Source organism: Oncorhynchus mykiss, chromosome 3 (assembly GCF_057628025.1).
Source record: "Oncorhynchus mykiss isolate SJ-2025 chromosome 3, ASM5762802v1, whole genome shotgun sequence".
Lineage (NCBI taxonomy): Eukaryota > Metazoa > Chordata > Actinopteri > Salmoniformes > Salmonidae > Oncorhynchus > Oncorhynchus mykiss.
In genome coordinates this window covers 62,404,803-62,419,452 of record NC_143024.1, presented here as the reverse complement: position 1 = coordinate 62,419,452, position 14,650 = coordinate 62,404,803, and the positions used below count along the sequence as shown (strand labels likewise).

General features: G+C 43.0%; 1 protein-coding gene across 4 annotated transcripts in view; it reads left to right on the top strand.

Annotated features, from left to right (window-relative positions):
- LOC110520150 (dedicator of cytokinesis protein 9) overlaps positions 1 to 14,647 on the top strand; it is a 122,912-nt gene extending 108,265 nt beyond the window's left edge. For all 4 annotated transcript variants that reach the window (XM_036974532.2, XM_036974525.2, XM_036974524.2 and 1 more), the window contains exons 35-53: positions 1,038 to 1,152; positions 1,372 to 1,438; positions 1,578 to 1,625; positions 2,820 to 2,959; positions 3,859 to 3,974; positions 4,273 to 4,410; positions 4,518 to 4,700; positions 4,863 to 4,976; positions 5,116 to 5,331; positions 5,551 to 5,608; positions 8,280 to 8,386; positions 9,074 to 9,196; positions 9,326 to 9,439; positions 10,968 to 11,114; positions 11,233 to 11,443; positions 12,260 to 12,450; positions 12,626 to 12,726; positions 12,849 to 12,987; positions 13,377 to 14,647. In XM_036974532.2, coding sequence (XP_036830427.2) covers positions 1,038 to 1,152; positions 1,372 to 1,438; positions 1,578 to 1,625; positions 2,820 to 2,959; positions 3,859 to 3,974; positions 4,273 to 4,410; positions 4,518 to 4,700; positions 4,863 to 4,976; positions 5,116 to 5,331; positions 5,551 to 5,608; positions 8,280 to 8,386; positions 9,074 to 9,196; positions 9,326 to 9,439; positions 10,968 to 11,114; positions 11,233 to 11,443; positions 12,260 to 12,450; positions 12,626 to 12,726; positions 12,849 to 12,987; positions 13,377 to 13,502 — 2,454 coding nt within the window. In that variant the 3' untranslated portion in view covers positions 13,503 to 14,647. The remainder of the gene's footprint in view (positions 1 to 1,037; positions 1,153 to 1,371; positions 1,439 to 1,577; positions 1,626 to 2,819; positions 2,960 to 3,858; positions 3,975 to 4,272; positions 4,411 to 4,517; positions 4,701 to 4,862; positions 4,977 to 5,115; positions 5,332 to 5,550; positions 5,609 to 8,279; positions 8,387 to 9,073; positions 9,197 to 9,325; positions 9,440 to 10,967; positions 11,115 to 11,232; positions 11,444 to 12,259; positions 12,451 to 12,625; positions 12,727 to 12,848; positions 12,988 to 13,376) is intronic.
- The last annotated feature ends 3 nt before the right edge of the window (positions 14,648 to 14,650 follow it).

Below are 14,650 nucleotides of genomic sequence, written 5' to 3'. Positions count from 1 at the left end.
CAGCTGGAGCCTCTTTATTTTTGATCTCGCTCACATGTGCTGTGTGACTTTTCTATCTCCGTCTGTAAGAGTTCTGAGGACCAGTTTTTGTAGGATATTCCCTTTCTTTGTTATGTTTCTCTCCAAAAAACGGTCCTCCACCGTTTCTTCTTTTTGAATGATACTCTGAGGAGGCAGTTAGCCAGAAGGGGAAAGAAAAACATGAATGTGTAATATCTGCTTAATTTTTAGGCTGTGAATGATACCCATCTAGTATATTTCCAATTATAAATCTGTCTTAATAAAGAATTCATGTAAATGATCGCCTACCCTCTTCAGTCAAGTTCCCAGACTTATTTGGGGCAGCTAAGTTTAGCCGCTAACTTTCTCTGTCAACACTCCTCCAAGACAAGACATAGCTGCAGTCTTTCCGTGAGGTCATCCTCAGTTAGGAGTTCTGGTCTAGACTAACTCACCGCTGGCAACGGAAGACGCTGTATTTTGCCAAACCCACGCTGTGGTTTAACTCCTGGTTCCTGCTCCCTGCTCTCTGTCCCGGCTTGGAGAATTCTAGTGATTAGGCCCTGCACGTAGAGCAGATCTGGCAGTCTCACCCGCGTCTAGAGGCCAACAGGGCCTGAGTGACTGACTCCATTAGTGTAGTCATACTGCACCGTGAGTCATACTACATGCTTATCAGCACATCATATCACATGAATACTAATGTATAGGATGTAGATGTACTGAAGGGCAATTTAGTATTACATAATAATGGCAATGATAAACTCTGTTTTACTGTTTGCTGATGGATATACATTCATCAGCGTTCAATATTTTTCAATTCGTTTTTATTTTCTACCCGTTTTGCCTTTTTAGAACATAGACGGATTAAGATGAGATGGAGAAGTAGACAACAAAATGGCAAATATGTCAACAAAGACAGGAATATGACAATACAACACATCTCCCAATAGCGTTATGCAGTGAATAGAGCAGGGCATAAGTAGAGTGTTGTGGTGTATTCCAGCCGATCTCTGACCAGCGCGTCTGTCCCTCAGAACCAGCCAGCCTCAGCCCTGGGCAGCAGCCTACTGCGCTGTGACAAACTGGACCAGGCTGAGATCAAGAGCCTGCTCATGTGCTTCCTGCATGTCCTCAAGAGCATGTCTGAGGGTAAGACCACACCTCTCTCTAGTGCAAGTACATGATTATATGAGGGGGGGGGGTTGGATGTGGATATGCTTAGTGACCCGTGTTTTCTACAGCCAGTAGTTTCCCCAAGACTTCATCCCACATGACCCCCTATCATCTATTTAGTGCACTGCTTTTGACCCAGTGCCATCTGGGACGCAGCGCAGGTGACTCTCTAACTCCCTTCTATCCTTCGTTCAGATGCTCTGTTTACATACTGGAACAAGGCCTCGTCTGCAGAGCTCATGGACTTCTTCACGCTAGTAGAGTAAGAAGTGAACTCGGCTTGGCCGTGTTGTTGTTGTCCTGATGCTACTCCATACCATTTACCGTGCATATCGGGGGATGTTTAAGCGTCCTCTGTCCACATTGAGTAACGATGAGTCTCCCAACGTTTTTGTTTCCAGGGTGTGTCTCCATCAATTCCGATACATAGGAAAAAGATCCATCGCAAGGTAATGTTGCCAGAATGGTTCAATTAGTTGTATGGCGCTTGTATGTAAAACCTGTATATGAGACTACATTCATAATTTATTACACTTTCATATATTTTATATGTTATTGTTTATATAATTGTGTTGATTCAAATGTTATGTTAATGTTGTGTGAATATTGTCCAACCATTTTAAGGACATGATATTGTGCTATTTTAAGGTATAGGAATGAATGTCGTTTTGTAGTAACACTTGAGACCAGAACACAAACCAGTGACTGATATTTCTACCAATAGGCCCAAAACAGTACTAATGTGTGGTTGGTTGAGCTTGATTAACATTGTGTGTACAGTAAAGCCCCTGAAACACTACACCATATAGACACACACTATACAGTACGCTCATAATTTGCCTTTGGACTCTGGCACACACATTCTCTGTGGGAGCTCTCTGCCGGACACACTGATGGCTATGGGTCTCACTCTCCACTCTCTCTAACCCACCACTGTTTTTCTATTCATTTTAAATGCTGGCAAGTTTAATATAGTTTTATAAAAAAACATGGCTCCTGCCCCCTCCTGCTTGGGTAAGACTAGAGGTGGAATTAACTCTCCTATACTAAAAGCATGTTGTCTTCTCTCTTTTCTGATTGGCCATCTTATAACAGCACACAACTGATTGGGCATGTAATAGCACCTCATTACTCTATCCTGACATAAGCGTCACCGTATATAGTGTCTGTCACTGTCATGTGCATGCGCTGGCTTCTGCTGCTACTAACTGCTGTCATGCTGATCTGGCATTGTCTGACCCATCGCATGAGAAACACCCTTCTCTGAATCGCCTCACAGCTATGATTTTACTACTCAACACTGAATCAGGACTGTATAGATGATCACAAATGGGAAGAGTAGCAGTGTGTTAAATTCGCTCCAAGATGCTCCAAATATACCTAAAGCAGACATTTGTTCATGTCCTAGAGGTGCGCTTGATTTTCTCTTTAACCCTATTTCTAGCCTGGGAGACAGTTCATGATTAAGACGACCACAAAGGAGTCTTAAACTGATCTGGTTACCAGGCTATACATTATATCCTACCATTTTTGAAATCAATAGAATAGTTAGGTATGTGTAATATCCAGTCTAACCTGCTTGACTAACCCTGGTCCTGCTGGTAGTGAGCCACTCGTCTAACAGTGTCCTGTTTCCTCATCAGGAACCAGGAAGGGGTGGGACTCGTAGCAGCACATGAGCGGAAGTCTCAGACTCTGCCTGTGTCCCGTAACAGGGCGGGAATGATGCATGCCCGCTTACAGCAACTCAGCAGCCTGGATAACTCATACACTTTTAACCACAGTAAGTGCCCCCAAACACCCACCTCTAAACCAAAGGCCCCTCTGCTCCCCCCTCTGTAGTCAGTCATCTCATCATCATCATCATCATCATCCTCTTCATTAGAATCATGTGTGCCAAACCCAAGTCCAAAGTCAGCCGTTCTAGAGCCGTCCATGGATGTTGTGGTTTTGAGTGAATAAAAGTTAGGGGTTTTATTCTAGAGAGTACATGAACCCTTGGGTTGAAGGGATGGTTTTCATTGGGCCAAGGTCACCGTGTAACGTTATACTGACTCTACAGGAAAGCAAAAGAGATTCAACTCTATAGTATAGGGTGTCTGTTACATGATTCCCTTTTAATGAAGTGGATTTCTTTGTGTTTTCAGTGTAAGAAAGATTTCAAGTGTTCTTGGAATATCTGTAGACCATGGTAAGAATGTATCAGGTCAACGACAGGCAGCTTTCAGACTATTAGCTCTGTTCGTCTGGTTAAATTAAGAGCATGCCATTTTAGCTGAGAATGAGGCATTTTAAACCCTGTGATCCCTTTTTCCTGTTCATTTCTGTTCCCTTAACTAATTTCTTTGTATTCAAACCTCTGAAAAATCACAAGTAAAATGCATTTTGTTTTCAACTCCACGGAATATTATTTCCTTCTCTGAAGCAAGTTTTTTTTTACCTTGATACTAATGATGACTAATCTCTGATTGTATTGTAATGATTACTCACGAGGGCAGCCCTGACTCAGTCTGCAGCGCAAATTGCACCCTAGTCCCTATACCAGAGCCCTATGGGTCCTGTTTAAAAGTAGTGCACTAAATGGGGAATAGGGTGCAATTTGAGACTCCGTCAGAGCACATAAGAATTTAGGGGTGATTTGAAAGTGCTCCAGCAGTGTGTGTGTGTGTGTGTACCCTGCAGCCTATAGCCACTCTGATGCTGACGTGGTGAACCAATCGGTCCTGGAAGCTAACATCGCCACGGAGGTCTGCCTCACAGTGCTGGACACTCTCAGCATCTTCATCATGGGATTCAAGGTACACTCCTAGCTGTGGTTTCTGTTGGTGATAATAAGCGGTCCTCAACATGTAAAAGTAATCTCAATGCCTTACTCATGTGATTATGTTATCTAAAAGTTGAAACTCCCTCTTCAGTTTTGGCTTACCAATCACTGACAAGAACACAATCCTGCTTGTGTACAGTACATGCATTTGTTATGTCTTGTTTTCCATTTGATTGGATATGTCACCTTTTTCCCACTTCTTACTTGATGTTGTCTATTACTGCCAGTCCCCGGGCTTTTGAAGATAACTGTCTGTACTTTTATGTCCTCAGACCCAACTCTGTTCGGACCATGGCCACAACCCGCTCATGAAGAAGGTGTTCCAGGTGCACCTCTGCTTCCTGCAGATCAACCAATCAGAGACGGCCCTCAAGCAGGTCTTCACCTCGCTGCGCACCTTCATCTACAAAGTAAGGAGGCCAGTGGTCCTCAACACTTCGCAGTAGTGAAGTGTTTTTCTCTCCCTGTCTTAAATGTGCCGAGTATCTAATCATCACTGTGTGTGTCTTGTTTCCAGTTCCCCTGCACCTTCTTCGAGGGTCGTGCGGACATGTGTGCTTCGTTCTGCTATGAGATCCTGAAGTGCTGTAACTCGAAGCTGAGCTCCATCCGCAGCGACGCCGCCCACCTCCTCTACTTCCTCATGAAGAGTAACTTTGACTACACCGGGCGCAAGTCCTTCGTCCGCACTCACCTACAAGTGAGAGAGAGAGGGTTTCCCTTCTACATGCTGATACATCTGTCTCCTCAGAAGATCTCTATGTAGCAGCACGCTCTATGGAGCTTTCCTAAAGAGTGGCTTGGTTGATGGTTATGGTAGTAGTTTCGTATTGATGTGTGCATTTCCTGCCCTCACGCCCAGGTGGTGATCGCCGTCAGTCAGCTGATCGCTGACGTCATCGGTATCGGAGGAACCCGCTTCCAACAGTCCCTGTCTATCATCAACAACTGTGCCAACAGTGACAAGACCATCAAGGTCAGATCCCGATGGGGACACTATTCTCATTCCAACTGCATGTCATCAGTATTGCTTGGTCTTTAATGAACATATTATATGAAATGTATTACAGCCAAGGTTGGACCACTTGAATAATCTGCTTTATTATCCTGTGTAGAACACCGCTTTCCCGTCAGATGTGAAGGACCTGACCAAGCGGATCCGGACGGTCCTGATGGCCACAGCTCAGATGAAGGAACATGAGAGAGACCCGGAGATGCTGGTGGACCTGCAGTATAGCCTTGCCAAGTCCTACGCAAGCACGCCCGAACTCCGCAAGACTTGGCTGGACAGCATGGCCCGCATCCATGTGAAGAATGGAGACCTGTCCGAGGTCTGTACCAGGCTACGGGTCAGAATTTGGGCCTACAAATATGAGTATAAGTCAATGCCAGCGGGATGGGTGTTATTTTGATATGTATAGTTATTTAAGGAATTGATTATGGTAGAATCTCTCTATACACAGTATGATGATGTTATATGTTGAATTCAAGTCATGTGGGTGGCTGGTAAAACATACTGATCTATCTGGGATGTTCTCTGTTGTTCACAGGCAGCCATGTGTTATGTGCACGTGGCGGCACTGGTGGCCGAGTATCTCCGGAGAAAAGGTGTGTTTTCCGTCAGCAGTAGAGATGTTGCTGATGATTGTCATTCGATGCTGCCGTTGTCTCTTTTTTCATGGCAGGAGAACTTCACAAGGGGTTCATGAATGGTCAGCGCATTGTGATTTTTATGAAATTATTGGATAGTTATTAGTTTGTTATTGGTCAGTAGTCCAATACTATACTGTGATTAGTGTACATAGCACTATGTAATTTGTCGTTCTTTCTACGTTCCGATACGATCAGGGGCCGTATGTATTAGTGATGGGGGAGAAAACCGATACAGTGACACACAGGGATCTTATTTTTTACGATATAGGGTGTTGTTTTGACAATATCGCAATATTATTTCTGCGTTAGTTGGCTGTACCTGCACCAAAACTCCTTCATAGCCTTTTCTCCGTCTTCTTTTTAAATAGGGAGACGGTTTGTTTTCAGCACTTTTATTTCTGACTGATCAAAACTCGTTTTCTCATGTCTCTCTCTGTCCCACTGCAGCAGACATATGGTGAAGAATATGTTTGGAACATCAAATCGCAATAAAATGGCGCTGTCGAATCGCAATACATATACAGTTGAAGTCGGAAGTTTACAGACACCTTAGCCGAATACATTTAAAATACGTTTTTCAAAATTCCTGACATTTAATCCTAGTAAAAATTCCCTGTCTTAGGTCAGTTAGGATCACCACTTTATTTTAAGAATGTGAAATGTCAGAATAATAGTAGAGGGATTTATTTCAGCTTTTATTTCTTTCATCACATTCCCAGTGGGTCAGAAGTTTACATGCACTCAATTAGTATTTGGTAGCATTACCTTTAAATTGTTTAACTTGGGTCAAATGTTTCGGGTAGCCTTCCACAATAAGTTGGGGGAATTTTGGCCCATTCCTCCTGACAGACCTGGAGTCAATGAGTCAGGTTTGTAGGCCTCCTTGCTCGTACACACTTTTTCAGTTCTGCCCACACATTTTCTATGGGATTGAGGTCAGGGCTTTGTGATGGCCACTCCAATACTTTGACTTTGTTGTCCTTAAGCCATTTTGCCACAACTTTGGAAGTAGGCTTGGGGTCATTGTCCATTTGGAATACCCATTTGTGACCAAGCTTTAACTTCCTGATGGATGTCTTGGAATGTTGCTTCAATATATCCACAATTTTCCTCTCTCATAATGCTATCTATTTTATGAAGTGCACCAGTCCTTACTGCAGTGATTCACGGTTGGGATGGTGTTCTTCGGCTTGCAAGCCTCCCCCTTTTCCTCCAAACATAACGATGGTCATTATGGCCAAACAGTTCCATTTTTGTTTCATCAGACCAGAAGACATTACTCCAAAAAGTACAATCTTTTTCCCCATGTGCAGTTGCAAATCGTAGTCTGGCTTTTTTATAGCGGTTTTGGAGCAGTGGCTTCTTCCTTGCTGAGCGGCATTTCAGGTTATGTCGATATAAGATTTGTTTTACTGTGAATATAGATACTTTGTAACTGTTTCCTCCAGCATCTTCTCAAGGTCCTTTGCTGTTGTTCTGGGATTGATTTGCACTTTTCGCACCAAAGTACGTTCATCTCTAAGAGACGTCTCCTTCCTGAGCCGTATGATGGCTGCGTGGTCCCAAGGTGTTTATACTTGCGTACTATTGTTTGTACAGATGAACGTGGTACCTTCAGGCATTTGGAAATTGCTCCCAAGGATGAACCAGACTTGTGGAGGTCTACATTTTTTTCTGAGGTCTTGGCTGATTTATTTTGATTTTTTTCCCATGATGTCAAGCAAAGAGGTACTGAATTTGAAGGTAGGCCTTGAAATACATCCACAGGTACACCTCCAATTGACTCAAATCATGTCAATTAGCCTATCAGAAGCTTCTAAAGCCATGACATAATTTTCTGGGATTTTCCAAGCTGTTTAAAGGCACAGTCAACTTAGTGTATGTAAGCTTCTGACCCACTGGAATTGTGATACAGTGTATTATAAGTTAAATAATCTGTAAACAATTGTTGGAGAAATGTGTTCCTTCATGCAGAAAGTATATGTCCTAACCAACTTGCCAAAACTATAGTTTGTTTTTACAAGAAATTTGTGGAGTGGTTGAAAAACAAGTTTTAATGACTCCAATCTAAATGTATGTAAACTTCCGACTTCAACTGTAGAATCGTGAGAATCGCAATACATATCGTATCTCCACCTAAGTATCGTGATAAAATTGTATCGTGAGGTCCCTGACAATTCCCAGACCTAGTATGTATCAAGCGCCTCAGAGTTAGAGTGCTGATCTCGGATCAGGTCCTCCCTGTCCGTATTCAATGTGATCTAAAAGGCAAAACTGATCATAAATCAGCACTTTTGCTCTGAGATGCTTGATACATACAGCCACATATTTTGTCATGTATCACTGTAATCTGTTGGTCTGTGTTGTTTCACACACAGCTTCTTAACACCAGAGGGATAATCAGCTCTGTGAAAGCAGGTCCACTCATAGCACACTGTATAAGAGAGCAATTATCTGTTTCCCTGACAACAAAGTTTGACCTTTTGCCTGTTAGTACACCAGATAATGTTCTGAATGAAGCTATATTTCGCCCTTAGTTTATAACCTGTATAAAACACCTCAGAAAGAAGAAAATGTCTGTCTATTTGGTTTATTGATGATGGTCCCATCTCCTTAACGTCCGTAGGCATGTTCAAGCAGGGTTGCTCAGCCTTCCGGGTGGTCACTCCCAACATTGATGAAGAGGTGTCCATGATGGAGGATGTGGGCATGCAGGATGTCCACTTCAACGAGGTGAGAGACTAGCAGCCCGCTGCTCTCTGCTGCCAGGTCAAGACATGAGTTCTGGTGCTCGTTTTGAATGTCCTTTTTTTGGGCGGGGCATTCACAATTCTTATCTTTTTTTTTTTTATGATCAGTTTATATCCTTGGATCATTTCCAGCACACTTTCTGCTACATTTTGGAGTTTGCACTTTCCTGGAGATAACTAGGCAGCTATCTTGTAGAGATGTTATCTGTGAATCAGCTCTGCTCCTCACTATCAAACAACATGCAATACAAAAGTACTTACGGAACAACATGCAACCAATTCCACATCTAATGATACGCTTGAATGTATTACAAATAAATCCTCTCTGTTCTCTAATAAGGCACAGTGTAGCTTATCAGTGTGGCATATGATAGCCGTCCAATAGCCATTTAGAGTTGATGCGGAACAAATGTGCATTTAAATCCCATTTTCGTATCCTGTTCACCACATCCTCATTATACAGGGTGTCATTGGAGTTATACAACCGTTTATGTTGTTGCATCAAGGACAATCGGCCTCTAGTACTTTCTCTTTGCACTAACCTTCATAGAGCTTTCTAAATGTTCATAAAGCTTAGAAATGAAGCCCTCGTGTTGTCTATAGTCAGATCACCTTTTGTGTGGACACCATACGAAAAGTGTTGTTTTCTCTCATCCTTTCTCCAAAACAGGATGTACTGATGGAGCTGTTGGAGGAGTGTGCTGATGGCCTGTGGAAGGCTGAGCGCTATGAGCTCATCTCAGACGTCTACAAGCTCATCATCCCCATCTATGAGAAGCGTAGGGACTTTGAGGTACAGCAGCAGACCTGCACCCTCTGTTGCTTCCACTCTCAAGGTCACGGGGCTCAACAGTGAAGGATAAAGGCCCAGACATTGATTCAAATATGCTGGTTCTTATCGGTGTGTTTCTCAATTCCACAGAAACTGGCTCACCTGTACGACACGCTCCATCGTGCCTACAGCAAAGTGACAGAGGTCATGCACACGGGCAAGAGGCTGCTGGGCACATATTTCAGAGTGGCTTTCTTTGGTCAGGTGAGCTAGCGATTGAAATCTGACTGTAGGCTGTTGTATCACAGAACAATGCAATGGAGATCTCACAAATTGTTTCACTCTTTCAAATACAGTATGCAGGTATTTAGATTTTGAACTAATTATATTTTCAATGTATTGCTTAAGATGAATTCAAATTCAAGGCGCAAATGGCGAAATAAATGAATAAGTGCCCTTTATCCCCCCCCAAAAAAAGAATCTTGATTTGAGCATGGGAACTGCTGGAAGCGTTTTGATTGATAAAAGCATGACCACGTCACGTGGCCTTTTTTATTATCTATTCTAATACTTTTCCCCCCCTGCTTCTTATCCTCTTTAAAGGCAGCGGTAAGTTCTGCAGTAGCTCATGAACAGCCAAAATCTGTGTGTGGTGTGCTGTTGCTGTAATCCATGCCATTTTTTCTCAGCCAAAGTGTGCTTCTCTTAGCTCTTAGGAGTTACATTAACTCACTAACCTTCCGCCAACTTTTTTTTGTGTGTTTGGTTGTTGCAACAGCATTGCATGTTGCCGATTTTAATGGAGTAATAGACTGTCTTCTCAGCTTCCATTTTCCAATGTTATTTTCTAAGTCTTCTTACACCTGGTTCTTCCTCATCTTTCACTGTGTTAACTCTTGTGTTTTGCAGTTGTGGCTTTTGACAGTTTGCTTTGTTGGCGTGGATAACCTTCATAGAACCATGTTCCTTGGTGTTACTTACTGGATGTGGTGTTATAGTGTGAACACTTACATGCTATAGTTGTAGTCTGGGTAGTGTTGGAATAACTATGATTTTTTTTTGTTTGTTTTGCTGTTGCTCTACCTACCACTCCGTAGCAGTACCAGTTTACTGACTCTGAGGCTGAGGTAAATGAATGAGAAAGCGAATTACGTGGTTGGCACTCTGCATTAGAGCTTAAGGCTTGTGATGTGCCCCTGTTAGTGCAGTCAGTGGTATTAACCGCCGCCTAGCTTATCCATCTCGACCCTCTACTACTCCTCTGGCTTAGTGTTGCCCTGACAACAAGCACATTATTCAAGGTTCAATGGGAAGATACCATTTTTCGTCTCTGTGTCCATTCATCCAGGTGATAGCTACTTCCCCATTCAGCTACAGTGCTGAGGGATTTTTGTATTATTGTTTTTTTGGGTATAAATACTGTGCACCCTTTGGAGTGAAATCCAAACCCCTGCGTCGGTCCTTTTATTTGTCCAGTGGCACTGATCCTAGATTAGTTTTGTTGTTTGTTTCTGTGCTCTGACTGTGACACAGATCCAGGGATATGTATTTTGGGAATATTTCTTGCTCTTAGGGTCGGGATATGAAATTGTTGCTGTCACTCATCCCATTTCCACAGACAATTAGTCAACACGGTGTAGTGCCTTGCTCATTTGTCTGTTATACTCTTGTTTTTAAGTCTTCATACTGCTTTTGACGTCGTTGTCACATGAACACCTTGACATTTGGGTTTTCGTTGGTTTCCTTTTCTCTAGTACTGTAACCATAGTGTGTGTTTTTGGCTTCCTCCTAGGGATTCTTTGAGGATGAAGATGGTAAAGAGTACATCTACAAAGAACCCAAATTCACCCCACTGTCAGAGATATCTCAGAGGCTACTCAAGCTCTACTCTGACAAGTTTGGCCCAGAGAATGTTAAGATCATTCAGGACTCTGGTAGGGTAAGTGTCAAATCTTTACTCTTGGTATTTGACCCTCAAGTTGTGATTGGTCATTCCTCTTATTGGTAATTTATGTTATGTGTTCTGATTGGTCTTTTGTGTTATGTGTCCTGTCCAGATCAACCCTAAAGATCTCGACTCGAAGTATGCCTACATCCAGGTGACCCATGTCACCCCGTTCCTGGAAGAGAAGGAGCTGGTGGACAGGAAGACCGACTTTGAGAAGAGCCACAACATCCGGCGCTTTGTCTTCGAGATGCCCTTCACCGTGTCGGGGAAGAAGCAGGGTGGGGTGGAGGAGCAGTGCAAACGCAGGACCATCCTGACCAGTAGGTGTTCCACTTCATCTAGACCGTTAACGCCAATGAAGGGACACTGAGGTCGACATCTTATTCCAAATGTATGTTCGTGGATGTGCAGATTTGTAAAAGATTTTCATATTGCTTACACAGTGAGACAAACCTATAGAGGACTCTCACGGAAAATAATGCGACGCAAATATCAGACGCATTCCTTATCGCTCAAACATGATCCGTGCATAACTGCTTAGAACACTCCCTGCGTGTAGCTGGGAAAGGGGAGGTTATCCAGGTAATCTACAGATATGTGTAGTCCATGGGATCACGCTGTGGAGCAAACAACGGTAATAAAACACATCGGTCAACACAGTTCCAGTCACAGAGGATTATTGATGTTAAATATGTCGTAGTATCTTTAGTATTTACTTTGACAAGCACCTTATACCCATAGAAACCTTTGCTAGCATCCGGCATGTACCTGTGTCTCTACCTGGCATAATATTGCTGTAGGAAGGGTCCTGTGCAGTAATGGAAATATCTGATTAGTTTCTGAGTATGTCAGCTCTTTGTTAATAATATTTCTTCATCTTAATTGGTTGTGTTTTTATTGTTGTGCAGTGTAAAACACTCCAATGTACAAACTTCATCTTGTATCTTCATTATCTGATAAGGCTGCCTTGCCTCAAAGGTCTTTAGTGAGTGAATGGGCAAGTCTCACGCCATCAAACCGCTTAGGACACATATCTGTCTGAACCCCTAATAAACGTATGTGTAGGTGAGGATGTTTTACGCACCTAATAGGTTGAGCAACCATGTTCACATCCATTTTCTCTCTCTCTCTCATAGCAACACACTGTTTCCCCTATGTGAAGAAGCGTATTGCGGTGATGTACCAGCATCACACAGACCTGAACCCTATAGAGGTGGCTATAGACGAGATGAGCAAGAAGGTGGCCGAGCTGAGACAGCTGGTTTCCACCAGTGATGTGGACATGATCCGCCTGCAGCTCAAACTACAGGGCAGCATCAGTGTCCAGGTGCAGGCCTATGCCCTCATAAACCACAATTCCTGTCCTCACTAACCACATCCCCTGTCCTCACAGAGCACAGAAACACAACTTCCTCATTTTTTACCTAGTCACCTCTTCTATATGGCAAAGACATCCCTCAACTTTCCAATCTGAAATAAATGTTCTTCTTCTCACCTTTTAGGTAAATGCTGGTCCCCTCGCATATGCCAGAGCTTTCCTGGATGATGCCAGCACCAAGAAGTATCCTGACAACAAGGTCAAACAACTTAAAGAAGTCTTTAGGTGAGTTCTTACAGAATACACATTCCCATGCCGCACAACATATCTATCCACTAAGTAATTACACAAGACCATGAATTACATACACTATGTATTTTGTATGACACTGGCCTTTTGTGGAGCAGGCAGTTTGTGGAGGCGTGTGGCCATGGCCTGGGCATCAACGAGCGGCTGATCAAAGAGGACCAGCAGGAGTACCATGACGAGATGAAGGCCAACTACAGAGACCTGGCCAGAGAGCTGTCCGCCATCATGCACGAGCCAGTAAGGAGGATCTACCTGCTAGCATAACAAACATTGGGACTCAATATTGTTTGTGCATCAGTCGTTTTTGATGATTTGTACATTTTGGAAGAATCTGTTGTATTTGTTCTGATTGCGATGCTGGTGAAACAGTTTAGTTTGAGGATTGTTATGAAAGTAACCATTATTATAAGGCATTGGAATTTCATAGTCTAATATTTGATCTTTGATATCCCCCTTTTCCCTCTGTTTTTCCTTTGTGCTGACATGAGCAGATTGGATGGTAAAACATCTTTGGCACGGACTTCATTATGTGTGATTAATTCTAATGAAATTGTCTGAAATAGACCATTTATCATTTAGCATCACCTTGAACTCTCTCTCCCTCGCTCCCTTTTCCTGCCTTCCAGATCAGTCCAGTGGAGGATGGCATGAAGAGCGTTCTTCCAGACTCGCTGCACATCTTCAATGCCATCAGCGGTACCCCCAGCGGTGCCACCATCGCGGGCATGCCCAACTCCTCCTCTGTGGTGTGAGATCCACTGGGATTGGCTCACTCCTGACCTCAACGCTCCGCATGCACGCGCCAACCAGTGTGCCAGTGCTGCCATGAGCCCCCATTCCTGCTTCACTGCTCTCCTACTAATGTTCTTTTAACCTTCACTCACCCCTCATTTGGCTTGTCCTGTGGGCCAGGACAAAGGACCATGTCGTTTTCTGTTTTCACTATCGTATACAGTACAGCCACTCTGTGGAGGATGGGACCAGGGACATTGATCCATGAGGACGACTGAACTGAAGGAGTTCCACATGAACAGAGGGGGGTGGGGTTGTCTATCTGTGGAGCAGACATACAGAATGAGGGGGGGACTGGTGTATCCTCCACCCTGCGTGTGAGTCTGACTGGGGTTCCTGTCTGTGTAGGGCTGGGTTTCCATGATATATACTGTATATGACATCACTGGTAGTGTTTCCTGTGGAGACGTTCCTGTAGGGATCCTTAAAGCAACACAAATGTGCATGTCACTAGCTCCCCATCAGCCTCCTGTCGTCTCATTTTCATCTTTTTGTTTTGATCATTTGTCTTCTGCTCTGAACTCTTCAAGTGATATTGTGTGTACATTATTCCACTTTGGTAAATCTCATATTGATGTCTTGGCGAACTATATTTGCTGCATACATTGGCATTCATCTCTCTGTACATGAAGACTCGTTATGTTTTTACAAAGCTGCAACTTAATGGAAAAAGAGCCTCCTATGAAAACATTAGTGTTCAACCTTAATCACTGAAATGTCTTAGAATGGGATTTTTTTATTATTATTTTTTTTTTTACAGCCATTGCATATAAGTATATTCCAAGCTGTTAATTGTTGTATATAAAAAAGGAGTGCAATATTTGTATTTTGCAAGGTGTCTTGCTGTGTTGGGTTCAATACACTGTAAAGATGTTTGTCCTTCTTGCCAAAGCAATGAGGTGTGGATCCAGAGACGAGGCCTACTGTGGTAGTTTATATGAAGCTTTGACCATTTTAGTGTTCATTCAAATGTTAATGGAATCATTTTTATATTTGGGAAGCATTGGGTTTTTTATTTTTATTTAACAGAAAGTCACTGTTCTGCTGTATACAGAAATGTTCCCTAATGCTTTTCTTTTAAATAAAATTCCCTTATTTCTCTGCACTT